The following is a 25,312-nucleotide window of genomic DNA, read 5'->3' as shown; positions in this document are numbered from 1 at the left end:
CAGTTGGTTGTGTGAGGAAGCAGTCAGTTGGTTGTGTGAGGAAGCAGTCAGTTGGTTGTGTGAGGAAGCAGTCAGTTGGTTGTGTGAGGAAGCAGTCAGTTGGTTGTGTGATGAAGCAGTCAGTTGGTTGTGTGAGGAAGCAGTCAGTTGGTTGTGTGAGGAAGCAGTCAGTTGGTTGTGTGAGGAAGCAGTCAGTTGGTTGTGTGAGGAAGCAGTCAGTTGGTTGTGTGAGGAAGCAGTCAGTTGGTTGTGTGAGGAAGCAGTCAGTTGGTTGTGTGAGGAAGCAGTCAGTTGGTTGTGTGAGGAAGCAGTCAGTTGGTTGTGTGAGTGAGGAAGCAGTCAGTTGGTTGTGTGAGGAAGCAGCCAGTTGGTTGTGTGAGTGAGGAAGCAGTCAGTTGGTGTGTGTGAGGAAGCAGTCAGCTGTGTGTGTGTGAGGAAGCAGTCAGTTGTGTGTGTGAGGAAGCAGTCAGTTGGTTGTGTGAGGAAGCGGTCAGTTGGTTGTGTGAGGAAGCGGTCAGTTGGTTGTGTGAGGAAGCGGTCAGTTGTGTTGTGTGAGGAAGCAGTCAGTTGGTTGTTGAGGAAGCAGTCAGTTGGTTGTGTGAGGAAGCAGTCAGTTGGTTGTGTGAGGAAGCAGTCAGTTGGTTGTGTGAGGAAGCAGTCAGTTGGTTGTGTGAGGAAGCAGTCAGTTGGTTGTGTGAGGAAGCAGTCAGTTGGTTGTGTGAGGAAGCGGTCAGTTGGTGTGTGTGAGGAAGCGGTCAGTTGGTTGTGTGAGGAAGCGGTCAGTTGGTTGTGTGAGGAAGCAGTCAGTTGGTTGTGTGAGGAAGCAGTCAGTTGGTTGTGTGAGGAAGCAGTCAGTTGGTTGTGTGAGGAAGCAGTCAGTTGGTTGTGTGAGGAAGCAGTCAGTTGGTTGTGTGAGGAAGCAGTCAGTTGGTTGTGTGAGGAAGCAGTCAGTTGGTTGTGTGAGGAAGCAGTCAGTTGGTTGTGTGAGGAAGCAGTCAGTTGGTTGTGTGAGGAAGCAGTCAGTTGGTTGTGTGAGGAAGCAGTCAGTTGGTTGTGTGAGGAAGCAGTCAGTTGGTTGTGTGAGGAAGCAGTCAGTTGGTTGTGTGAGGAAGCAGTCAGTTGGTTGTGTGAGGAAGCAGTCAGTTGGTTGTGTGAGGAAGCAGTCAGTTGGTTGTGTGAGGAAGCAGTCAGTTGGTTGTGTGAGGAAGCAGTCAGTTGGTTGTGTGAGGAAGCAGTCAGTTGGTTGTGTGAGGAAGCAGTCAGTTGGTTGTGTGAGGAAGCAGTCAGTTGGTTGTGTGAGGAAGCAGTCAGTTGGTTGTGTGAGGAAGCAGTCAGTTGGTTGTGTGAGGAAGCAGTCAGTTGGTTGTGTGAGGAAGCAGTCAGTTGGTTATGTGAGGAAGCAGTCAGTTGGTTGTGTGAGGAAGCAGTCAGCTGTGTGTGTGTGAGGAAGCAGTCAGCTGTGTGTGTGTGAGGAAGCGGTCAGTTGTGTGTGAGGAAGCGGTCAGTTGTGTGTGTGTGAGGAAGCGGTCAGTAGTGTGTGTGAGGAAGCAGTCAGTTGTGTGTGTGAGGAAGCAGTCAATTGGTTGTGTGAGGAAGCAGTCAGTTGGTTGTGTGAGGAAGCAGTCAGTTGGTTGTGTGAGGAAGCAGGCAGTTGGTGTGTGTGAGGAAGCAGTCAGTTGGTTGTGTGAGGAAGCAGTCAGTTGGTTGTGTGAGGAAGCAGTCAGTTGGTTGTGTGAGGAAGCAGTCAGTTGGTTGTGTGAGGAAGCAGTCAGTTGGTTGTGTGAGGAAGCAGTCAGTTGGTTGTGTGAGGAAGCAGTCAGTTGGTTGTGTGAGGAAGCAGTCAGTTGGTTGTGTGAGGAAGCAGTCAGTTGGTTGTGTGAGGAAGCAGTCAGTTGGTTGTGTGAGGAAGCAGTCAGTTGGTTGTGTGAGGAAGCAGTCAGTTGGTTGTGTGAGGAAGCAGTCAGTTGGTTGTGTGAGTGAGGAAGCAGTCAGTTGGTTATGTGAGGAAGCAGCCAGTTGGTTGTGTGAGTGAGGAAGCAGTCAGTTGTGTGTGTGAGGAAGCAGTCAGCTGTGTGTGTGTGAGGAAGCAGTCAGCTGTGTGTGTGTGAGGAAGCAATCAGTTGTGTGTGTGAGGAAGCGGTCAGTTGTGTGTGTGTGAGGAAGCGGTCAGTTGTGTTTGTGTGAGGAAGCGGTCAGTTGTGTTTGTGTGAGGAAGCAGTCAGTTGTGTGAGGAAGCAGTCAGTTGGTTGTTTGAGGAAGCAGTCAGTTGGTTGTGTGAGGAAGCAGTCAGTTGGTTGTGTGAGGAAGCAGTCAGTTGGTTGTGTGAGGAAGCAGTCAGTTGGTTGTGTGAGGAAGCAGGCAGTTGGTTGTGTGAGGAAGCAGGCAGTTGGTTGTGTGAGGAAGCAGGCAGTTGGTTGTGTGAGGAAGCAGGCAGTTGGTTGTGTGAGGAAGCAGGCAGTTGGTTGTGTGAGGAAGCAGTCAGTTGGTTGTGTGAGGAAGCAGTCAGTTGGTTGTGTGAGGAAGCAGTCAGTTGGTTGTGTGAGGAAGCAGTCAGTTGGTTGTGTGAGGAAGCAGTCAGTTGGTTGTGTGAGGAAGCAGTCAGTTGGTTGTGTGAGGAAGCAGTCAGTTGGTTGTGTGAGGAAGCAGTCAGTTGGTTGTGTGAGGAAGCAGTCAGTTGGTTGTGTGAGGAAGCAGTCAGTTGGTTGTGTGAGGAAGCAGTCAGTTGGTTGTGTGAGGAAGCAGTCAGTTGGTTGTGTGAGGAAGCAGTCAGCTGTGTGTGTGTGAGGAAGCAGTCAGCTGTGTGTGTGTGAGGAAGCGGTCAGTTGTGTGTGAGGAAGCGGTCAGTTGTGTGTGTGTGAGGAAGCGGTCAGTAGTGTGTGTGAGGAAGCAGTCAGTTGTGTGTGTGAGGAAGCAGTCAATTGGTTGTGTGAGGAAGCAGTCAGTTGGTGTGTGTGAGGAAGCAGTCAGTTGGTTATGTGAGGAAGCAGTCAGTTGGTTGTGTGAGGAAGCAGTCAGTTGGTTGTGTGAGTGAGGAAGCAGTCAGTTGGTTGTGTGAGTGAGGAAGCAGTCAGTTGGTTATGTGAGGAAGCAGCCAGTTGGTTGTGTGAGTGAGGAAGCAGTCAGTTGTGTGTGTGAGGAAGCAGTCAGCTGTGTGTGTGTGAGGAAGCAGTCAGCTGTGTGTGTGTGAGGAAGCGATCAGTTGTGTGTGTGAGGAAGCGGTCAGTTGTGTGTATGTGAGGAAGCGGTCAGTTGTGTTTGTGTGAGGAAGCAGTCAGTTGTGTGAGGAAGCAGTCAGTTGGTTGTTTGAGGAAGCAGTCAGTTGGTTGTTTGAGGAAGCAGTCAGTTGGTTGTTTGAGGAAGCAGTCAGTTGGTTGTGTGAGGAAGCAGTCAGTTGGTTGTGTGAGAAAGCAGTCAGTTGGTTGTGTGAGGAAGCAGTCAGTTGGTTGTGTGAGGAAGCAGTCAGTTGGTTGTTTGAGGAAGCAGTCAGTTGGTTGTGTGAGGAAGCAGTCAGTTGGTTGTGTTAGGAAGCAGCCAGTTGGTTGTGTGAGTGAGGAAGCAGTTAGTTGTGTGTGTGAGTAAGCAGTCAGCTGTGTGAGTGTGAGGAAGCGATCAGTTGTGTGTGTGAGGAAGCAGTCAGTTGGTTGTGTGAGGAAGCAGTCAGTTGGTTGTGTGAGGAAGCAGTTAGTTAGTTGTTTGAGGAAGCAGTCAGTTGGTTGTGTGAGGAAGCAGTTAGTTAGTTGTTTGAGGAAGCAGTCAGTTGGTTGTGTGAGGAAGCAGTCAGTTGGTTGTGTTAGGAAGCAGTCAGTTGGTTGTGTGAGGAAGCAGTCAGTTGGTTAAGTGAGGAAGCAGTCAGTTGGTTGTGTGAGGAAGCAGCCAGTTGGTTGTTTGAGGAAGCAGCCAGTTGGTTGTGTGAGGAGGCAGCCAGTTGGTTGTGTGAGGAAGCAGTCAGTTGCTTGTTTGAGGAAGCAGTCAGTTATTTGTGTGAGGAAGCAGTCAGTTGGTTGTGTGAGGAAGCGGTCAGTTGGTTGTGTGAGGAAGCGGTCAGTTGGTTGTGTGAGGAAGCGGTCAGTTGGTTGTGTGAGGAAGCGGTCAGTTGTGTGTGTGAGGAAGCGGTCAGTTGGTTGTTTGAGGAAGCAGTCAGTTGGTTGTGTGAGGAAGCAGTCAGTTGGTTGTGTGAGGAAGCAGTCATTTGGTTGTGTGAGGAAGCAGTCAGTTGGTTGTGTGAGGAAGCATTCAGTTGGTTGTGTGAGGAAGCAGTCAGTTGGTTGTGTGAGGAAGCGGTCAGTTGTGTGTGTGAGGAAGCGGTCAGTTGGTTGTTTGAGGAAGCGGTCAGTTGGTTGTGTAAGGAAGCAGTCAGTTGGTTGTTTGAGGAAGCAGTCAGTTGGTTGTGTGAAGAAGCAGTCAGTTGGTTGTGTGAGGAAGCAGTCAGTTGTGTGCGTGAGGAAGCAGCCAGTTGGTTGTTTGAGGAAGCAGTCAGTTGGTTGTGTGAGGAAGCAGTCAGTTGGTTGTGTGAGGAAGCAGTCAGTTGGTTGTGTGAGGAAGCAGTCAGTTGGTTGTGTGAGGAAGCAGTCAGTTGGTTGTGTGAGGAAGCAGTTAGTTGGTTGTGTGAGGAAGCAGTCAGTTGGTTGAGTGAGGAAGCAGTCAGTTGTCAGTTGGTTGTGTGAGGAAGCAGTCAGTTGGGTGTTTGAGGAAGCAGTCAGTTGGTTGTTTGCGGAAGCAGTCAGTTGGTTGTGTGAGGAAGCAGTCAGTTGGTTGTGTGAGGAAGCAGTTAGTTGGTTGTGTGAGGCAGCAGTCAGTTGGTTGTTTGAGGAAGCAGTCAGTTGTTTGTTTGAGGAAGCAGTCAGTTGGTTGTGTGAGGAAGCAGTCAGTTGGTTGTGTGAGGAAGCAGTCAGTTGGTTGTTTGAGGAAGCAGTCGGTTGGTTGTTTGAGGATGCAGTCAGTTGGTTGTGTGAGGAAGCAGCCAGTTGGTTGTGTGAGTGAGGAAGCAGTTAGTTGTGTGTGTGAGTAAGCAGTCAGCTGTGTGAGTGTGAGGAAGCGATCAGTTGTGTGTGTGAGGAAGCGGTCAGTTGTGTGTGTGTGTGAGGAAGCGGTCAGTTGTGTGTGTGTGAGGAAGCGGTCAGTTGTGTTTGTGTGAGGAAGCAGTCAGTTGTGTGAGGAAGCAGTCAGTTGGTTATGTGAGGAAGCAGTCAGTTGGTTGTGTGAGGAAGCAGCCAGTTGGTTGTGTGAGTGAGGAAGCAGTTAGTTGTGTGTGTGAGTAAGCAGTCAGCTGTGTGAGTGTGAGGAAGCGATCAGTTGTGTGTGTGAGGAAGCGGTCAGTTGTGTGTGTGTGAGGAAGCGGTCAGTTGTGTGTGTGTGAGGAAGCGGTCAGTTGTGTTTGTGTGAGGAAGCAGTCAGTTGTGTGAGGAAGCAGTCATTTGGTTGTTTGAGGAAGCAGTCAGTTGGTTGTGTGAGGAAGCAGTCAGTTGGTTGTGTGAGGAAGCAGTCAGTTGGTTGTGTGAGGAAGCAGTCAGTTGGTTGTGTGAGGAAGCAGTCAGTTGGTTGTGTGAGGAAGCAGTCAGTTGGTTGTGTGAGGAAGCAGTCAGTTGGTTGTGTGAGGAAGCAGTCAGTTGGTTGTGTGAGGAAGCAGTCAGTTGGTTGTGTGATGAAGCAGGCAGTTGGTTGTGTGAGGAAGCAGGCAGTTGGTTGTGTGAGGAAGCAGGCAGTTGGTTGTGTGAGGAAGCAGTCAGTTGGTTGTGTGAGGAAGCAGTCAGTTGGTTGTGTGAGGAAGCAGTCAGTTGGTTGTGTGAGGAAGCAGTCAGTTGGTTGTGTGATGAAGCAGTCAGTTGGTTGTGTGAGGAAGCAGTCAGTTGGTTGTGTGAGGAAGCAGTCGGTTGTGTGAGGAAGCAGTCAGTTGGTTGTGTGAGGAAGCAGTCAGTTGGTTGTGTGAGGAAGCAGTCAGCTGTGTGTGTGTGAGGAAGCGGTCAGTTGTGTGTGAGGAAGCGGTCAGTTGTGTGTGTGTGAGGAAGCGGTCAGTAGTGTGTGTGAGGAAGCAGTCAGTTGTGTGTGTGAGGAAGCAGTCAGTTGGTTGTGTGAGGAAGCAGTCAGTTGGTTGTGTGAGGAAGCAGTCAGTTGGTTATGTGAGGAAGCAGTCAGTTGGTTGTGTGAGGAAGCAGTCAGTTGGTTGTGTGAGGAAGCAGTCAGTTGGTTGTGTGAGTGAGGAAGCAGTCAGTTGGTTATGTGAGGAAGCAGTCAGTTGGTTGTGTGAGGAAGCAGTCAGTTGTGTGTGTGAGGAAGCAGTCAGCTGTGTGTGTGTGAGGAAGCAGTCAGCTGTGTGTGTGTGAGGAAGCGATCAGTTGTGTGTGTGAGGAAGCGGTCAGTTGTGTGTATGTGAGGAAGTGGTCAGTTGTGTTTGTGTGAGGAAGCAGTCAGTTGTGTGAGGAAGCAGTCAGTTGGTTGTTTGAGGAAGCAGTCAGTTGGTTGTTTGAGGAAGCAGTCAGTTGGTTGTGTGAGGAAGCAGTCAGTTGGTTGTGTGAGAAAGCAGTCAGTTGGTTGTGTGAGGAAGCAGTCAGTTGGTTGTGTGAGGAAGCAGTCAGTTGGTTGTGTGAGGAAGCAGTCAGTTGGTTGTGTGAGGAAGCAGTCAGTTGGTTGTGTGAGGAAGCAGTCAGTTGGTTGTGTGAGGAAGCAGTCAGTTGTTTGTGTGAGGAAGCAGTCAGTTGGTTGTGTGAGGAAGCAGTCAGTTGGTTGTGTGAGGAAGCAGTCAGTTGGTTGTGTGAGGAAGCAGTCTGTTGGTTGTGTGTGTGAGGAAGCAGCCAGTTGGTTGTGTGAGTGAGGAAGCAGTCAGTTGTGTGTGTGAGGAAGCAGTCAGCTGTGTGTGTGTGAGGAAGCAATCAGTTGTGTCTGTGAGGAAGCGGTCAGTTGTGTGTGTGTGTGTGAGGAAGCAGTCAGTTGGTTGTGTGAGGAAGCAGTCAGTTGGTTGTGTGAGGAAGCAGTCAGTTGGTTATGTGAGGAAGCAGTCAGTTGGTTGTGTGAGGAAGCAGTCAGTTGTGTGTGTGAGGAAGCAGTCAGCTGTGTGTGTGTGAGGAAGCGATCAGTTGTGTCTGTGAGGAAGCGGTCAGTTGTGTGTGTGTGTGAGGAAGCAGTCAGTTGGTTGTGTGAGGAAGCAGTCAGTTGGTTGTGTGAGGAAGCAGTCAGTTGGTTGTTTGAGGAAGCAGTCAGTTGGTTGTGTGAGGAAGCAGTCAGTTGGTTGTGTGAGGAAGCAGTCAGTTGGTTGTGTGAGGAAGCAGTCAGTTGGTTGTGTGAGGAAGCAGTCAGTTGGTTTTTCGAGGAAGCAGTCAGTTGGTTGTGTGAGCAAGCAGTCAGTTGGTTGTGTGAGGAAGCAGTCAGTTGTTAGTTGGTTGTGTGAGGAAGCAGTCAGTTGGTTGTTTGAGGAAGCAGTCAGTTGGTTGTGTGAGGAAGCAGTCAGTTGGTTGTGTGAGGAAGCAGTTAGTTAGTTGTTTGAGGAAGCAGTCAGTTGGTTGTGTGAGGAAGCAGTCAGTTAGTTGTTTGAGGAAGCAGTCAGTTGGTTGTGTGAGGAAGCAGTCAGTTGGTTGTGTTAGGAAGCAGTCAGTTGGTTGTGTGAGGAAGCAGTCAGTTGGTTGTGTGAGGAAGCAGCCAGTTGGTTGTTTGAGGAAGCAGTCAGTTGGTTGTGTGAGGAAGCAGTCAGTTGGTTGTGTGAGGAAGCAGTCATTTGGTTGTGTGAGGAAGCAGTCAGTTGGTTGTGTGAGGAAGCATTCAGTTGGTTGTGTGAGGAAGCAGTCAGTTGGTTGTGTGAGGAAGCGGTCAGTTGTGTGTGTGAGGAAGCGGTCAGTTGGTTGTTTGAGGAAGCGGTCAGTTGGTTGTGTAAGGAAGCAGTCAGTTGGTTGTTTGAGGAAGCAGTCAGTTGGTTGTGTGAAGAAGCAGTCAGTTGGTTGTGTGAGGAAGCATTCAGTTGTGTGCGTGAGGAAGCAGCCAGTTGGTTGTTTGAGGAAGCAGTCAGTTGGTTGTGTGAGGAAGCAGTCAGTTGGTTGTGTGAGGAAGCAGTCAGTTGGTTGTGTGAGGAAGCAGTCAGTTGGTTGTGTGAGGAAGCAGTCAGTTGGTTGTGTGAGGAAGCAGTTAGTTGGTTGTGTGAGGAAGCAGTCAGTTGGTTGAGTGAGGAAGCAGTCAGTTGTCAGTTGGTTGTGTGAGGAAGCAGTCAGTTGGGTGTTTGAGGAAGCAGTCAGTTGGTTGTTTGCGGAAGCAGTCAGTTGGTTGTGTGAGGAAGCAGTCAGTTGGTTGTGTGAGGAAGCAGTTAGTTGGTTGTGTGAGGCAGCAGTCAGTTGGTTGTTTGAGGAAGCAGTCAGTTGTTTGTTTGAGGAAGCAGTCAGTTGGTTGTGTGAGGAAGCAGTCAGTTGGTTGTGTGAGGAAGCAGTCAGTTGGTTGTTTGAGGAAGCAGTCGGTTGGTTGTTTGAGGATGCAGTCAGTTGGTTGTGTGAGGAAGCAGCCAGTTGGTTGTGTGAGTGAGGAAGCAGTTAGTTGTGTGTGTGAGTAAGCAGTCAGCTGTGTGAGTGTGAGGAAGCGATCAGTTGTGTGTGTGAGGAAGCGGTCAGTTGTGTGTGTGTGTGAGGAAGCGGTCAGTTGTGTGTGTGTGAGGAAGCGGTCAGTTGTGTTTGTGTGAGGAAGCAGTCAGTTGTGTGAGGAAGCAGTCAGTTGGTTATGTGAGGAAGCAGTCAGTTGGTTGTGTGAGGAAGCAGCCAGTTGGTTGTGTGAGTGAGGAAGCAGTTAGTTGTGTGTGTGTGAGGAAGCGGTCAGTTGTGTGTGTGTGAGGAAGCGGTCAGTTGTGTTTGTGTGAGGAAGCAGTCAGTTGTGTGAGGAAGCAGTCATTTGGTTGTTTGAGGAAGCAGTCAGTTGGTTGTGTGAGGAAGCAGTCAGTTGGTTGTGTGAGGAAGCAGTCAGTTGGTTGTGTGAGGAAGCAGTCAGTTGGTTGTGTGAGGAAGCAGTCAGTTGGTTGTGTGAGGAAGCAGTCAGTTGGTTGTGTGAGGAAGCAGTCAGTTGGTTGTGTGAGGAAGCAGTCAGTTGGTTGTGTGATGAAGCAGGCAGTTGGTTGTGTGAGGAAGCAGGCAGTTGGTTGTGTGAGGAAGCAGGCAGTTGGTTGTGTGAGGAAGCAGTCAGTTGGTTGTGTGAGGAAGCAGTCAGTTGGTTGTGTGAGGAAGCAGTCAGTTGGTTGTGTGAGGAAGCAGTCAGTTGGTTGTGTGATGAAGCAGTCAGTTGGTTGTGTGAGGAAGCAGTCAGTTGGTTGTGTGAGGAAGCAGTCGGTTGTGTGAGGAAGCAGTCAGTTGGTTGTGTGAGGAAGCAGTCAGTTGGTTGTGTGAGGAAGCAGTCAGTTGTGTGTGAGGAAGCGGTCAGTTGTGTGTGTGTGAGGAAGCGGTCAGTACTGTGTGTGAGGAAGCAGTCAGTTGTGTGTGTGAGGAAGCAGTCAGTTGGTTGTGTGAGGAAGCAGTCAGTTGGTTGTGTGAGGAAGCAGTCAGTTGGTTATGTGAGGAAGCAGTCAGTTGGTTGTGTGAGGAAGCAGTCAGTTGGTTGTGTGAGGAAGCAGTCAGTTGGTTGTGTGAGGAAGCAGTCAGTTGGTTGTGTGAGTGAGGAAGCAGTCAGTTGGTTATGTGAGGAAGCAGTCAGTTGGTTGTGTGAGGAAGCAGTCAGTTGTGTGTGTGAGGAAGCAGTCAGCTGTGTGTGTGTGAGGAAGCAGTCAGCTGTGTGTGTGTGAGGAAGCGATCAGTTGTGTGTGTGAGGAAGCGGTCAGTTGTGTGTATGTGAGGAAGTGGTCAGTTGTGTTTGTGTGAGGAAGCAGTCAGTTGTGTGAGGAAGCAGTCAGTTGGTTGTTTGAGGAAGCAGTCAGTTGGTTGTTTGAGGAAGCAGTCAGTTGGTTGTGTGAGGAAGCAGTCAGTTGGTTGTGTGAGAAAGCAGTCAGTTGGTTGTGTGAGGAAGCAGTCAGTTGGTTGTGTGAGGAAGCAGTCAGTTGGTTGTGTGAGGAAGCAGTCAGTTGGTTGTGTGAGGAAGCAGTCAGTTGGTTGTGTGAGGAAGCAGTCAGTTGGTTGTGTGAGGAAGCAGTCAGTTGTTTGTGTGAGGAAGCAGTCAGTTGGTTGTATGAGGAAGCAGTCAGTTGGTTGTGTGAGGAAGCAGTCAGTTGGTTGTGTGAGGAAGCAGTCTGTTGGTTGTGTGTGTGAGGAAGCAGCCAGTTGGTTGTGTGAGTGAGGAAGCAGTCAGTTGTGTGTGTGAGGAAGCAGTCAGCTGTGTGTGTGTGAGGAAGCAATCAGTTGTGTCTGTGAGGAAGCGGTCAGTTGTGTGTGTGTGTGTGAGGAAGCAGTCAGTTGGTTGTGTGAGGAAGCAGTCAGTTGGTTGTGTGAGGAAGCAGTCAGTTGGTTATGTGAGGAAGCAGTCAGTTGGTTGTGTGAGGAAGCAGTCAGTTGTGTGTGTGAGGAAGCAGTCAGCTGTGTGTGTGTGAGGAAGCGATCAGTTGTGTCTGTGAGGAAGCGGTCAGTTGTGTGTGTGTGTGAGGAAGCAGTCAGTTGGTTGTGTGAGGAAGCAGTCAGTTGGTTGTGTGAGGAAGCAGTCAGTTGGTTGTTTGAGGAAGCAGTCAGTTGGTTGTGTGAGGAAGCAGTCAGTTGGTTGTGTGAGGAAGCAGTCAGTTGGTTGTGTGAGGAAGCAGTCAGTTGGTTGTGTGAGGAAGCAGTCAGTTGGTTTTTCGAGGAAGCAGTCAGTTGGTTGTGTGAGCAAGCAGTCAGTTGGTTGTGTGAGGAAGCAGTCAGTTGTTAGTTGGTTGTGTGAGGAAGCAGTCAGTTGGTTGTTTGAGGAAGCAGTCAGTTGGTTGTGTGAGGAAGCAGTCAGTTGGTTGTGTGAGGAAGCAGTTAGTTAGTTGTTTGAGGAAGCAGTCAGTTGGTTGTGTGAGGAAGCAGTTAGTTAGTTGTTTGAGGAAGCAGTCAGTTGGTTGTGTGAGGAAGCAGTCAGTTGGTTGTGTTAGGAAGCAGTCAGTTGGTTGTGTGAGGAAGCAGTCAGTTGGTTGTGTGAGGAAGCAGCCAGTTGGTTGTTTGAGGAAGCAGCCAGTTGGTTGTGTGAGGAGGCAGCCAGTTGGTTGTGTGAGGAAGCAGTCAGTTGCTTGTTTGAGGAAGCAGTCAGTTATTTGTGTGAGGAAGCAGTCAGTTGTGTGTGTGAGGAAGAGCTCAGTTGGTTGTGTGAGGAAGCGGTCAGTTGGTTGTGTGAGGAAGCGGTCAGTTGTGTGTGTGAGGAAGCGGTCAGTTGGTTGTTTGAGGAAGCAGTCAGTTGGTTGTGTGAGGAAGCAGTCAGTTGGTTGTGTGAGGAAGCAGTCAGTTGGTTGTGTGAGGAAGCAGTCATTTGGTTGTGTGAGGAAGCAGTCAGTTGGTTGTGTGAGGAAGCATTCAGTTGGTTGTGTGAGGAAGCAGTCAGTTGGTTGTGTGAGGAAGCAGTCATTTGGTTGTGTGAGGAAGCAGTCAGTTGGTTGTGTGAGGAAGCATTCTGTTGGTTGTGTGAGGAAGCAGTCAGTTGGTTGTGTGAGGAAGCGGTCAGTTGTGTGTGTGAGGAAGCAGTCAGTTGGTTGTGTGAGGAAGCAGTCAGTTGGTTGTGTGAGGAAGCAGTTAGTTAGTTGTTTGAGGAAGCAGTCAGTTGGTTGTGTGAGGAAGCAGTCAGTTGGTTGTGTTAGGAAGCAGTCAGTTGGTTGTGTGAGGAAGCAGTCAGTTGGTTGTGTGAGGAAGCAGCCAGTTGGTTGTTTGAGGAAGCAGCCAGTTGGTTGTGTGAGGAGGCAGCCAGTTGGTTGTGTGAGGAAGCAGTCAGTTGCTTGTTTGAGGAAGCAGTCAGTTATTTGTGTGAGGAAGCAGTCAGTTGTGTGTGTGAGGAAGAGCTCAGTTGGTTGTGTGAGGAAGCGGTCAGTTGGTTGTGTGAGGAAGCGGTCAGTTGTGTGTGTCAGGAAGCGGTCAGTTGGTTGTTTGAGGAAGCAGTCAGTTGGTTGTGTGAGGAAGCAGTCAGTTGGTTGTGTGAGGAAGCAGTCAGTTGGTTGTGTGAGGAAGCAGTCATTTGGTTGTGTGAGGAAGCAGTCAGTTGGTTGTGTGAGGAAGCATTCAGTTGGTTGTGTGAGGAAGCAGTCAGTTGGTTGTGTGAGGAAGCAGTCATTTGGTTGTGTGAGGAAGCAGTCAGTTGGTTGTGTGAGGAAGCATTCTGTTGGTTGTGTGAGGAAGCAGTCAGTTGGTTGTGTGAGGAAGCGGTCAGTTGTGTGTGTGAGGAAGCGGTCAGTTGGTTGTTTGAGGAAGCGGTCAGTTGGTTGTGTGAGGAAGCAGTCAGTTGGTTGTTTGAGGAAGCAGTCAGTTGGTTGTGTGAAGAAGCAGTCAGTTGGTTGTGTGAGGAAGCAGTCAGTTGGTTGTGTGAGGAAGCAGTCAGTTGGTTGTTTGAGGAAGCAGTCAGTTGGTTGTGTGAAGAAGCAGTCAGTTGGTTGTGTGAGGAAGCAGTCAGTTGTGTGCGTGAGGAAGCAGCCAGTTGGTTGTTTGAGGAAGCAGTCAGTTGGTTGTGTGAGGAAGCAGTCAGTTGGTTGTGTGAGGAAGCAGTCAGTTGGTTGTGTGAGGAAGCAGTTAGTTGGTTGTGTGAGGAAGCAGTCAGTTGGTTGAGTGAGGAAGCAGTCAGTTGTCAGTTGGTTGTGTGAGGAAGCAGTCAGTTGGGTGTTTGAGGAAGCAGTCAGTTGGTTGTTTGAGGAAGCAGTCAGTTGGTTGTGTGAGGAAGCAGTTAGTTGGTTGTGTGAGGCAGCAGTCAGTTGGTTGTTTGAGGAAGCAGTCAGTTGTTTGTTTGAGGAAGCAGTCAGTTGGTTGTGTGAGGAAGCAGTCAGTTGGTTGTGTGAGGAAGCAGTCAGTTGGTTGTGTGAGGAAGCAGTCAGTTGGTTGTTTGAGGAAGCAGTCGGTTGGTTGTTTGAGGATGCAGTCAGTTGGTTGTGTGAGGAAGCAGTCAGTTGTGTGTGTGAGGAAGCAGTCAGTTGCTTGTTTGAGGAAGCAGTCAGTTGCTTGTTTGAGGAAGCAGTCAGTTGGTTGTGTGAGGAAGCAGTCGGTTGTGTGAGGAAGCAGTCAGTTGGTTGTGTGAGGAAGCAGTCAGTTGGTTGTGTGAGGAAGCAGTCAGTTGTGTGTGAGGAAGCGGTCAGTTGTGTGTGTGTGAGGAAGCGGTCAGTACTGTGTGTGAGGAAGCAGTCAGTTGTGTGTGTGAGGAAGCAGTCAGTTGGTTGTGTGAGGAAGCAGTCAGTTGGTTGTGTGAGGAAGCAGTCAGTTGGTTATGTGAGGAAGCAGTCAGTTGGTTGTGTGAGGAAGCAGTCAGTTGGTTGTGTGAGGAAGCAGTCAGTTGGTTGTGTGAGGAAGCAGTCAGTTGGTTGTGTGAGTGAGGAAGCAGTCAGTTGGTTATGTGAGGAAGCAGTCAGTTGGTTGTGTGAGGAAGCAGTCAGTTGTGTGTGTGAGGAAGCAGTCAGCTGTGTGTGTGTGAGGAAGCAGTCAGCTGTGTGTGTGTGAGGAAGCGATCAGTTGTGTGTGTGAGGAAGCGGTCAGTTGTGTGTATGTGAGGAAGTGGTCAGTTGTGTTTGTGTGAGGAAGCAGTCAGTTGTGTGAGGAAGCAGTCAGTTGGTTGTTTGAGGAAGCAGTCAGTTGGTTGTTTGAGGAAGCAGTCAGTTGGTTGTGTGAGGAAGCAGTCAGTTGGTTGTGTGAGAAAGCAGTCAGTTGGTTGTGTGAGGAAGCAGTCAGTTGGTTGTGTGAGGAAGCAGTCAGTTGGTTGTGTGAGGAAGCAGTCAGTTGGTTGTGTGAGGAAGCAGTCAGTTGGTTGTGTGAGGAAGCAGTCAGTTGTTTGTGTGAGGAAGCAGTCAGTTGTTTGTGTGAGGAAGCAGTCAGTTGGTTGTATGAGGAAGCAGTCAGTTGGTTGTGTGAGGAAGCAGTCAGTTGGTTGTGTGAGGAAGCAGTCTGTTGGTTGTGTGTGTGAGGAAGCAGCCAGTTGGTTGTGTGAGTGAGGAAGCAGTCAGTTGTGTGTGTGAGGAAGCAGTCAGCTGTGTGTGTGTGAGGAAGCAATCAGTTGTGTCTGTGAGGAAGCGGTCAGTTGTGTGTGTGTGTGTGAGGAAGCAGTCAGTTGGTTGTGTGAGGAAGCAGTCAGTTGGTTGTGTGAGGAAGCAGTCAGTTGGTTATGTGAGGAAGCAGTCAGTTGGTTGTGTGAGGAAGCAGTCAGTTGTGTGTGTGAGGAAGCAGTCAGCTGTGTGTGTGTGAGGAAGCGATCAGTTGTGTCTGTGAGGAAGCGGTCAGTTGTGTGTGTGTGTGAGGAAGCAGTCAGTTGGTTGTGTGAGGAAGCAGTCAGTTGGTTGTGTGAGGAAGCAGTCAGTTGGTTGTTTGAGGAAGCAGTCAGTTGGTTGTGTGAGGAAGCAGTCAGTTGGTTGTGTGAGGAAGCAGTCAGTTGGTTGTGTGAGGAAGCAGTCAGTTGGTTGTGTGAGGAAGCAGTCAGTTGGTTTTTCGAGGAAGCAGTCAGTTGGTTGTGTGAGCAAGCAGTCAGTTGGTTGTGTGAGGAAGCAGTCAGTTGTTAGTTGGTTGTGTGAGGAAGCAGTCAGTTGGTTGTTTGAGGAAGCAGTCAGTTGGTTGTGTGAGGAAGCAGTCAGTTGGTTGTGTGAGGAGACAGCCAGTTGGTTGTGTGAGGAAGCAGTCAGTTGCTTGTTTGAGGAAGCAGTCAGTTATTTGTGTGAGGAAGCAGTCAGTTGTGTGTGTGAGGAAGAGCTCAGTTGGTTGTGTGAGGAAGCGGTCAGTTGGTTGTGTGAGGAAGCGGTCAGTTGTGTGTGTGAGGAAGCGGTCAGTTGGTTGTTTGAGGAAGCAGTCAGTTGGTTGTGTGAGGAAGCAGTCAGTTGGTTGTGTGAGGAAGCAGTCAGTTGGTTGTGTGAGGAAGCAGTCATTTGGTTGTGTGAGGAAGCAGTCAGTTGGTTGTGTGAGGAAGCATTCAGTTGGTTGTGTGAGGAAGCAGTCAGTTGGTTGTGTGAGGAAGCAGTCATTTGGTTGTGTGAGGAAGCAGACATTTGGTTGTGTGAGGAAGCATTCTGTTGGTTGTGTGAGGAAGCAGTCAGTTGGTTGTGTGAGGAAGCGGTCAGTTGTGTGTGTGAGGAAGCGGTCAGTTGGTTGTTTGAGGAAGCGGTCAGTTGGTTGTGTGAGGAAGCAGTCAGTTGGTTGTTTGAGGAAGCAGTCAGTTGGTTGTGTGAAGAAGCAGTCAGTTGGTTGTGTGAGGAAGCAGTCAGTTGTGTGCGTGAGGAAGCAGCCAGTTGGTTGTTTGAGGAAGCAGTCAGTTGGTTGTGTGAGGAAGCAGTCAGTTGGTTGTGTGAGGAAGCAGTCAGTTGGTTGTGTGAGGAAGCAGTTAGTTGGTTGTGTGAGGAAGCAGTCAGTTGGTTGAGTGAGGAAGCAGTCAGTTGTCAGTTGGTTGTGTGAGGAAGCAGTCAGTTGGGTGTTTGAGGAAGCAGTCAGTTGGTTGTTTGAGGAAGCAGTCAGTTGGTTGTGTGAGGAAGCAGTTAGTTGGTTGTGTGAGGCAGCAGTCAGTTGGTTGTTTGAGGAAGCAGTCAGTTGTTTGTTTGAGGAAGCAGTCAGTTGGTTGTGTGAGGAAGCAGTCAGTTGGTTGTGTGAGGAAGCAGTCAGTTGGTTGTGTGAGGAAGCAGTCAGTTGGTTGTTTGAGGAAGCAGTCGGTTGGTTGTTTGAGGATGCAGTCAGTTGGTTGTGTGAGGAAGCAGTCAGTTGTGTGTGTGAGGAAGCAGTCAGTTGCTTGTTTGAGGAAGCAGTCAGTTGCTTGTTTGAGGAAGCAGTCAGTTGGTTGTGTGAGGAAGCAGCCAGTTGGTTGTGTGAGGAAGCAGTCAGTTGGTTGTGTGAGGAAGCAGTCAGTTGGTTCTGTGAGGAAGAAGTCAGTTGGTTGTGTGAGGCAGCAGTCAGTTGGTTGTGTGAGGAAGCAGTCAGTTGGTTGTGTGAAGAAGCAGTCAGTTGGTTGTGTGAGGAAGCAGTCAGTTGGTTGTGTGCGGAAGCAGTCAGTTGGTTGTGTGAGGAAGCAGTCAGTTGGTTGTGTGAGGAAGCAGTCAGTTGTCAATTGGTTGTGTGAGGAAGCAGTCAGTTGGTTGTTTGAGGAAGCAGTCAGTTGGTTGTGTGAAGAAGCAGTCAGTTGGTTGTGTGAGGAAGCAGTCAGTTGTGTGCGTGAGGAAGCAGCTAGTTGGTTGTTTGAGGAAGCAGTCAGTTGGTTGTTTGAGGAAGCAGTCAGTTGGTTGTGTGAGGAAGCAGTCAGTTGGTTGTGTGAGGAAGCAGTCTGTTGGTTGTGTGAGGAAGCAGTTAGTTGGTTGTGTGAGGAAGCAGTCAGTTGGTTGCATGAGGAAGCAGTCAGTTGTCAGTTGGTTGTGTGAGGAAGCAGTCAGTTGGGTGTTTGAGGAAGCAGTCAGTTGGTTGTTTGAGGAAGCAGTCAGTTGGTTGTGTGAGGAAGCAGTTAGTTGGTTGTGTGAGGCAGCAGTCAGTTGGTTGTTTGAGGAAGCAGTCAGTTGGTTGTGTGAGGAAGCAGTCAGTTGTTTGTGTGAGGAAGCAGTCAGTTGGTTGTGTGAGGAAGCAGTCAGTTGGTTGTGTGAGGAAGCAGTCAGTTGGTTGTGTGAGGAAGCAGTCAGTTGTTTGTGTGAGGAAGCAGTCAGTTGGTTGTATGAGGAAGCAGTCAGTTGGTTGTGTGAGGAAGCAGTCAGTTGGTTGTGTGAGGAAGCAGTCTGTTGGTTGTGTGTGTGAGGAAGCAGCCAGTTGGTTGTGTGAGTGAGGAAGCAGTCAGTTGTGTGTGTGAGGAAGCAGTCAGCTGTGTGTGTGTGAGGAAGCAATCAGTTGTGTCTGTGAGGAAGCGGTCAGTTGTGTGTGTGTGTGTGAGGAAGCAGTCAGTTGGTTGTGTGAGGAAGCAGTCAGTTGGTTGTGTGAGGAAGCAGTCAGTTGGTTATGTGAGGAAGCAGTCAGTTGGTTGTGTGAGGAAGCAGTCAGTTGTGTGTGTGAGGAAGCAGTCAGCTGTGTGTGTGTGAGGAAGCGATCAGTTGTGTCTGTGAGGAAGCGGTCAGTTGTGTGTGTGTGTGAGGAAGCAGTCAGTTGGTTGTGTGAGGAAGCAGTCAGTTGGTTGTGTGAGGAAGCAGTCAGTTGGTTGTTTGAGGAAGCAGTCAGTTGGTTGTGTGAGGAAGCAGTCAGTTGGTTGTGTGAGGAAGCAGTCAGTTGGTTGTGTGAGGAAGCAGTCAGTTGGTTGTGTGAGGAAGCAGTCAGTTGGTTTTTCGAGGAAGCAGTCAGTTGGTTGTGTGAGCAAGCAGTCAGTTGGTTGTGTGAGGAAGCAGTCAGTTGTTAGTTGGTTGTGTGAGGAAGCAGTCAGTTGGTTGTTTGAGGAAGCAGTCAGTTGGTTGTGTGAGGAAGCAGTCAGTTGGTTGTGTGAGGAGACAGCCAGTTGGTTGTGTGAGGAAGCAGTCAGTTGCTTGTTTGAGGAAGCAGTCAGTTATTTGTGTGAGGAAGCAGTCAGTTGTGTGTGTGAGGAAGAGCTCAGTTGGTTGTGTGAGGAAGCGGTCAGTTGGTTGTGTGAGGAAGCGGTCAGTTGTGTGTGTGAGGAAGCGGTCAGTTGGTTGTTTGAGGAAGCAGTCAGTTGGTTGTGTGAGGAAGCAGTCAGTTGGTTGTGTGAGGAAGCAGTCAGTTGGTTGTGTGAGGAAGCAGTCATTTGGTTGTGTGAGGAAGCAGTCAGTTGGTTGTGTGAGGAAGCATTCAGTTGGTTGTGTGAGGAAGCAGTCAGTTGGTTGTGTGAGGAAGCAGTCATTTGGTTGTGTGAGGAAGCAGTCATTTGGTTGTGTGAGGAAGCATTCTGTTGGTTGTGTGAGGAAGCAGTCAGTTGGTTGTGTGAGGAAGCGGTCAGTTGTGTGTGTGAGGAAGCGGTCAGTTGGTTGTTTGAGGAAGCGGTCAGTTGGTTGTGTGAGGAAGCAGTCAGTTGGTTGTTTGAGGAAGCAGTCAGTTGGTTGTGTGAAGAAGCAGTCAGTTGGTTGTGTGAGGAAGCAGTCAGTTGTGTGCGTGAGGAAGCAGCCAGTTGGTTGTTTGAGGAAGCAGTCAGTTGGTTGTGTGAGGAAGCAGTCAGTTGGTTGTGTGAGGAAGCAGTCAGTTGGTTGTGTGAGGAAGCAGTTAGTTGGTTGTGTGAGGAAGCAGTCAGTTGGTTGTGTGAGGAAGCAGTCAGTTGTCAGTTGGTTGTGTGAGGAAGCAGTCAGTTGGGTGTTTGAGGAAGCAGTCAGTTGGTTGTTTGAGGAAGCAGTCAGTTGGTTGTGTGAGGAAGCAGTTAGTTGGTTGTGTGAGGCAGCAGTCAGTTGGTTGTTTGAGGAAGCAGTCAGTTGTTTGTTTGAGGAAGCAGTCAGTTGGTTGTGTGAGGAAGCAGTCAGTTGGTTGTGTGAGGAAGCAGTCAGTTGGTTGTGTGAGGAAGCAGTCAGTTGGTTGTTTGAGGAAGCAGTCGGTTGGTTGTTTGAGGATGCAGTCAGTTGGTTGTGTGAGGAAGCAGTCAGTTGTGTGTGTGAGGAAGCAGTCAGTTGCTTGTTTGAGGAAGCAGTCAGTTGCTTGTTTGAGGAAGCAGTCAGTTGGTTGTGTGAGGAAGCAGCCAGTTGGTTGTGTGAGGAAGCAGTCAGTTGGTTGTGTGAGGAAGCAGTCAGTTGGTTCTGTGAGGAAGAAGTCAGTTGGTTGTTTGAGGCAGCAGTCAGTTGGTTGTGTGAGGAAGCAGTCAGTTGGTTGTGTGAAGAAGCAGTCAGTTGGTTGTGTGAGGAAGCAGTCAGTTGGTTGTGTGCGGAAGCAGTCAGTTGGTTGTGTGAGGAAGCAGTCAGTTGGTTGTGTGAGGAAGCAGTCAGTTGTCAATTGGTTGTGTGAGGAAGCAGTCAGTTGGTTGTTTGAGGAAGCAGTCAGTTGGTTGTGTGAAGAAGCAGTCAGTTGGTTGTGTGAGGAAGCAGTCAGTTGTGTGCGTGAGGAAGCAGCTAGTTGGTTGTTTGAGGAAGCAGTCAGTTGGTTGTTTGAGGAAGCAGTCAGTTGGTTGTGTGAGGAAGCAGTCAGTTGGTTGTGTGAGGAAGCAGTCTGTTGGTTGTGTGAGGAAGCAGTTAGTTGGTTGTGTGAGGAAGCAGTCAGTTGGTTGCATGAGGAAGCAGTCAGTTGTCAGTTGGTTGTGTGAGGAAGCAGTCAGTTGGGTGTTTGAGGAAGCAGTCAGTTGGTTGTTTGAGGAAGCAGTCAGTTGGTTGTGTGAGGAAGCAGTTAGTTGGTTGTGTGAGGCAGCAGTCAGTTGGTTGTTTGAGGAAGCAGTCAGTTGTTTGTTTGAGGAAGCAGTCAGTTGGTTGTGTGAGGAAGCAGTCAGTTGGTTGTGAGAGGAAGCAGTCAGTTGGTTGTTTGAGGAAGCAGTTGGTTGGTTGTTTTAGGATGCAGTCAGTTGGTTGTGTGAGGAAGCAGTCAGTTGTGTGTGTGAGGAAGCAGTCAGTTGGTTGTTTGAGGAAACAGTCAGTTGCTTGTTTGAGGAAGCAGTCAGTTGGTTGTTTGAGGAAGCAGTCAGTTGGTTGTGTGAGGAAGCAGCCAGTTGGTTGTGTGAGGAAGCAGTCAGTTGGTTGTGTGAGGAAGCAGTCAGTTGGTTCTGTGAGGAAGAAGTCAGTTGGTTGTGTGAGGAAGCAGTCAGTTGGTTGTGTGAGGAAGCAGTCAGTTGGTTGTGTGAGGAAGCAGTCAGTTGGTTGTGTGAGGAAGCAGTCAGTTGATTGTTTGAGGAAGCAGTCAGTTGGTTGTTTGAGGAAGCAGTCAGTTGATTGTTTGAGGAAGCAGTCAGTTGGTTGTTTGAGGAAGCAGTCAGTTGGTTGTGTGAGGAAGCAGTCAGTTGGTTGTGTGAGGGTGCAGTCAGTTGGTTGTGTGAGGAAGCAGTCAGTTGGTTGTGTGACGAAGCAGTCAGTTGGTTGTGTGAAGAAGCAGTCAGATGGTTGTGTGAGGAAGCAGTCAGTTGGTTGTGTGCGGAAGCAGTCAGTTGGTTGTGTGAGGAAGCAGTCAGTTGGTTGTGTGAGGAAGCAGTGAGTTGGTTGTGTGAGGAAGCAGTCAGTTGGTTGTGTGAGGAAGCATTCAGTTGGTTGTGTGAGGAAGCAGTTAGTTTGTTGTGTGAGGAAGCAGTCAGTTGGTTGTGTGAGGAAGCAGTCAGTTGTCAGTTGGTTGTGTGAGGAAGCAGTCAGTTGGTTGTGTGCAGAAGCAGTCAGTTGGTTGTGTGCAGAAGCAGTCAGTTGGTTGTGTGAGGAAGCAGTCAGTTGTCAGTTGGTTGTGTGAGGAAGCAGTCAGTTGTCAGTTGTTTGTGTGAGGAAGCTGTGAGTTTGTTGTGTGAGGAAGCAGTCAGTTGTTTGTGTGAGGAAGCAGTCAGTTGGTTGTGTGAGGAAACAGTCAGTTGGTTGTGTGAGGAAGCAGTCAGTTGGTTGCGTGAGGAAGCAGTCAATTGGTTGTGTGAGGAAGCAGGCAGTTGGTTGTTTGAGGAAGCAGTCAGTTGGTTGTGTGAGGAAGCAGCCAGTTGGTTGTTTGAGGAAGTGTGAGGAAGCAGCCAGTTGGTTGTGTGAGGATGTTGTTTGTTTGTGGAAGCAGCCAGTCAGTTGGTTGTGTGAGGAAGCAGTCAATTGTGTGTATGAGGAAGCAGTCAGTTGGTTGTGTGAGGAAGCAGTCAGTTGGTTGTGTGAGGAAGCAGTCAGTTGGTTGTGTGAGGAAGCAGTCAGTTGGTTGTGTGAGGAAGCAGTCAGTTGATTGTTTGAGGAAGCAGTCAGTTGGTTGTTTGAGGAAGCAGTCAGTTGATTGTTTGAGGAAGCAGTCAGTTGGTTGTTTGAGGAAGCAGTCAGTTGGTTGTGTGAGGAAGCAGTCAGTTGGTTGTGTGAGGAAGCAGTCAGTTGGTTGTGTGAGGAAGCAGTCAGTTGTCAGTTGGTTGTGTGAGGAAGCAGTCAGTTGTCAGTTGGTTGCGTGAGGAAGCAGTCAGTTGGTTGTGTGAGGAAGCAGTCAGTTGGTTGTGTGATGAAGCAGTCAGTTGGTTGTGTGAGGAAGCAGTCAGTTGTTTGTGTGAGGAAGCAGTCAGTTGTTTGTGTGAGGAAGCAGTCAGTTGTTTCTGTGAGGAAGCAGTCAGTTGGTTGTGTGAGGAAGCAGTCAGTTGGTTGTGTGAGGAAGCAGTCAGTTGGTTGTGTGAGGAAGCAGTCAGTTGGTTGTGTGAGGAAGCAGCCAGTTGGTTGTTTGAGGAAGCAGCCAGTTGGTTGTTTGAGGAAGCAGCCAGTTGGTTGTGTGAGGAAGCAGTCAGTTGGTTGTGTGAGGAAGCAGTCAGTTGGTTGCGTGAGGAAGCAGCCAGTTGGTTGTTTGAGGAAGCAGCCAGTTGGTTGTGTGAGGAAGCAGTCAGTTGGTTGTGTGAGGAAGCAGTCAGTTGGTTGCGTGAGGAAGCAGTCAGTTGGTTGTGTGAGGAAGCAGTCAGTTGGTTGTGTGAGGAAGCAGTCAGTTGGTTTTGTGAGGAAGCAGTCAGTTGGTTGTGTGAGTCAGTTGGAAGACATCCAGAACCGTTATAGACCGTTTAGAGAAATCTGCATCATTGCTTTTCAGCCCGCCCCCTATTCCCCCCAACACACACACACAGAGACAGACAGCTCTGTCACCATCAACAAGCCCACCCCCTATTTCCCCAACAGACACACACACAGAGACAGACAGCCCTGTCACCATCAACAAGCCCACCCCCTATTCCCCCCAACACACACACACAGAGACAGACAGCCCTCTCACCATCAACATGCCCACCCCCTATTCCCCCCACACACACACACACACACACACACAGAGACAGACAGCCCTGTTACCATCAACAAGCCCACCCCCATTCCCCCATTCCCCCTAACACACACACACAGAGAAAGACAGCCTTGTGACCGTCAACAAGCCCACCACCTATTCCCCCCAACACACACACACACACACACAGAGACAGACAGCCCTGTCACCATCAACAAGCCCACCCCCTATTCCCCCCCAACACACACACACAGAGACAGACAGCCCTGTCACCATCAACAAGCCCACCCCCTATTCCCCCAACACACACACACAGAGACAGACAGCCTTGTGACCGTCAACAAGCCCACCCCCTATTCCCCCCAACACACACACGTACGCACGCACGCTTGCACACACACACACACACACACACACACACACACACACACACACACACACACACACACACCACACACACACACACACACACGCGCGCACACACAGAGACAGACAGCCTTGTCACTCAGTTCCTGCTGTGTTCGTTGACTTGAGGTATGTTTGTCTGAGTGGATGTGAGAGACACACAGGATTGATGTGATCTTACAAGCCATCAGGTTGAGCACAGCTTTCTCAAACATGACCTGAAGTGTGCCGGCCCCCAAGCAAACGCTGCTGTCACCTCAGCCAACCACGGCTGTCGTCTCCCTGAACAGCCAATGAGGGGTGACAGCTGTGGCATTCCCAAAACAAATCAGCAGTGCATTTGGTAACACTCTGCGTAGCCCTCACCAAGACGAGAACTCTAGGGGGGTGCTAATGCTCCAAATACTGTGTGTCAGTGTGTGTTGGTGTGTGTGTGTATTGGCCTGTGTGTCAGTGTGTGTTGGTGTGTGTGTGTGTACTGGCCTGTGTGTCAGTGTGTTTTGGTGTGTGTGTGTACTGGCCTGTGTGTTGACCTGTGTGTTGTGTTGGCATGTGTGTCTGCGAGGGCAGTTTATATGGCTGTGTGTATTTGTGAGTGTTTGTGTCACTATTCATTCTCCAATTCACGCTGTAAATGCGTCGGCATGGCAATGTCCCTTTGTTCTCTTCGATCCTCTCTCCCTCTCTCCTCCCTTCCCTCTCCCTCCCTCCCTCCCTCTTTCTCTCTCTTCTCTCTCCTTCTTTCCATCTCTTCTGTGTGTTTTCTGCCTGTCTTTAACCTGTGAACAGTCAAAGGGGACAGAGGGCTCTGTTGAGTTCTCGTCAAATCCTTACCTATTGATTACCACCCCAGTAGAAAGGCCATCCATACACATACAGATGTATATCCCAGTAAGAGAGGGCATAAACTGAATGAAATGCTATGCAGCACATACACACTGTAAAGCAGTTCAGCTCTGTTTTGTTGAAGAGTTGTGTGTAATGACTGTAGGTCAGTTAGTGGGGTGATGGGGTGGAAAGAAGCCAAATGGAGGAGCTAGTCTAGCCTGTTCTCCCCATAGAGAGAGAGAGAGAAGCAAGGACTTGTGCTCTCTCTCTCTCTCTCTCTCTCTCTCTCTCTCTCACACACACACACACACACACACACACACACACACACACACACACACACACACACACACACACACACACACACACACACACACACACACCATAGCCTCTAATCTCCAGAGTGAGCCACAGTTATCCAGGCTGTACACACACAGAGTCATTTTTGGAAATGTATTGCAGAGTTTTTTTGGACAACAAACCACAGCAGTTGAAATAGTTTTTCTATTGATGTTGTTGCTTGGTCATCAGGAGCACTATTGTGATATTTATCATGGTCCAAGATACAGGACTAGTCCACAGTGCTTGGTTTGTCAGTAGCTGATTGAGGTATTTTATATGTTGGGGTATTTTGCATTGCTTTGAATCAGGGATTTTGAGGCAATGTGTGGCATTTTTTATGCTTTGTGGTAATTAGGAATTGTATAGCTCATCTCATACTCCCAAACTCTGTCAATGTTTTACTGTAGCATGCTGGGAAACTGCATTGGATGGAAAAAAATAAAAAATAAAAAATAAAAATGTATGAAATGTATGCATTCACTACTGGAAGTCGCTCTGGATAAGAGCATCTGCTAAATGACTAAAATGTAAAATGTAAAAATGGTTGGTGGACTGGTTTGTTATCACTGTCCCAGTCTCCCTCCCTCCCTCCCAGTCGTCTAACCAAATTAAACTGTAAACTCTCTCTCCTTCCAACCCCGTCTCTCTCCCTCAGACTGTATCCAGGAGAGGCTTACAGGTCAGCTAACCAAATGAATAGCAACAGGAAGGAGGACATGGAGATCTCGTCCCACTACCGGCAGCTCCTGCGGGAGCTCAACGAGCAGCGGCAGCATGGCATCCTGTGTGACGCCTGTGTCATCGTGGATGGGAAGATCTTCAAGGCCCATAAGAACATCCTCCTGGGCTCCTCGCGCTACTTCAAGACCCTTTACTGCCAGGTGGGTGTGGGAGATCTGTGGAGATGTTTATGTATGTTGGTGGTGGAGGACTGGAAGTTGGCCTTAATCCCAGATCATAGATAAGTACTGCTGTCCCCTTTGCCTGCTCTAAATGGGGTTAATTGATTGATTGAATAACTGATTACCCTCATACTATGTTAAGCATATTGAGTTTGTGAGAAGGCACCCCAATGGTGGAACAAGCTTCCCCCTAATGTCGGGACAGTTGACTCTTCAACCCTACCTCTTCAAGGAATATCTTAAGTAAATCCCACGGCATGACTATGACTGTGATATGTGGTTGTCTCACCTAGCTATCTGAAGATGAATGTACTGACTATAACTGGTCCTCCTAGCTATCTGGAGATGAATGTACTGACTATGACTGGTCCACCTAGCTATCTGAAGATGAATGTACTGACTATGACTGGTCCACCTAGCTATCTGAAGATGAATGTACTGACTATGACTGGTCCACCTAGCTATCTGAAGATGAATGTACTGACTATGACTGGTCCACCCAGCTATCTGGAGATGAATGTATTGACTATGACTGGTCCACCTAGCTATCTGAAGATGAATGTACTGACTATGACTGGTCCACCCAGCTATCTGGAGATGAATGTACTGACTATGACTGGTCCACCTAGCTATCTGAAGATGAATGTACTGACTATGACTGGTCCACCTAGCTATCTAGAGATGAATGCACTGACTATGACTGGTCCACCTAGCTATCTGGAGATGAATGTACTGACTATGACTGGTCCACCTAGCTATCTGGAGATGAATGTACTGACCATGACTGTGATACGTGGTTTTCTCACCTAGCTATCTGAAGATGAATGTACTGACTATGACTGGTCCACCTAGCTATCTGGAGATGAATGTACTGACTATGACTGGTCCACCTAGCTATCTGGAGATGAATGTACTGACTATGACTGGTCCACCTAGCTATCTGAAGATGAAGGTACTGACTATGACTGGTCCACCTAGCTATCTGGAGATGAATGTACTGACTATAACTGTGATATGTGGTTGTCTCACCTAGCTACTGTATCATGAGAT

At 49.2% G+C, this 25,312-nt stretch overlaps 1 protein-coding gene across 2 annotated transcripts in view; it reads left to right on the top strand.

The window, feature by feature from the left end:
• The window catches only part of zbtb46 (zinc finger and BTB domain containing 46), a 126,365-nt gene that overhangs the window by 27,722 nt on the left and 73,331 nt on the right, over window positions 1-25,312 (top strand). For both annotated transcript variants that reach the window (XM_045714900.2, XM_014191964.3), the window contains exon 2: window positions 24,016-24,241. In XM_045714900.2, coding sequence (XP_045570856.2) covers window positions 24,053-24,241 — 189 coding nt within the window. In that variant the 5' untranslated portion in view covers window positions 24,016-24,052. The remainder of the gene's footprint in view (window positions 1-24,015; window positions 24,242-25,312) is intronic.

This window comes from Salmo salar, chromosome 03 (genome assembly GCF_965601325.2).
Source record: "Salmo salar chromosome 03, fSalSal1, whole genome shotgun sequence".
NCBI classification, from domain to species: domain Eukaryota; kingdom Metazoa; phylum Chordata; class Actinopteri; order Salmoniformes; family Salmonidae; genus Salmo; species Salmo salar.
The sequence above is the reverse complement of the archived record's forward strand: the minus strand, read 5'-3'. Positions and strand labels throughout refer to the sequence as shown.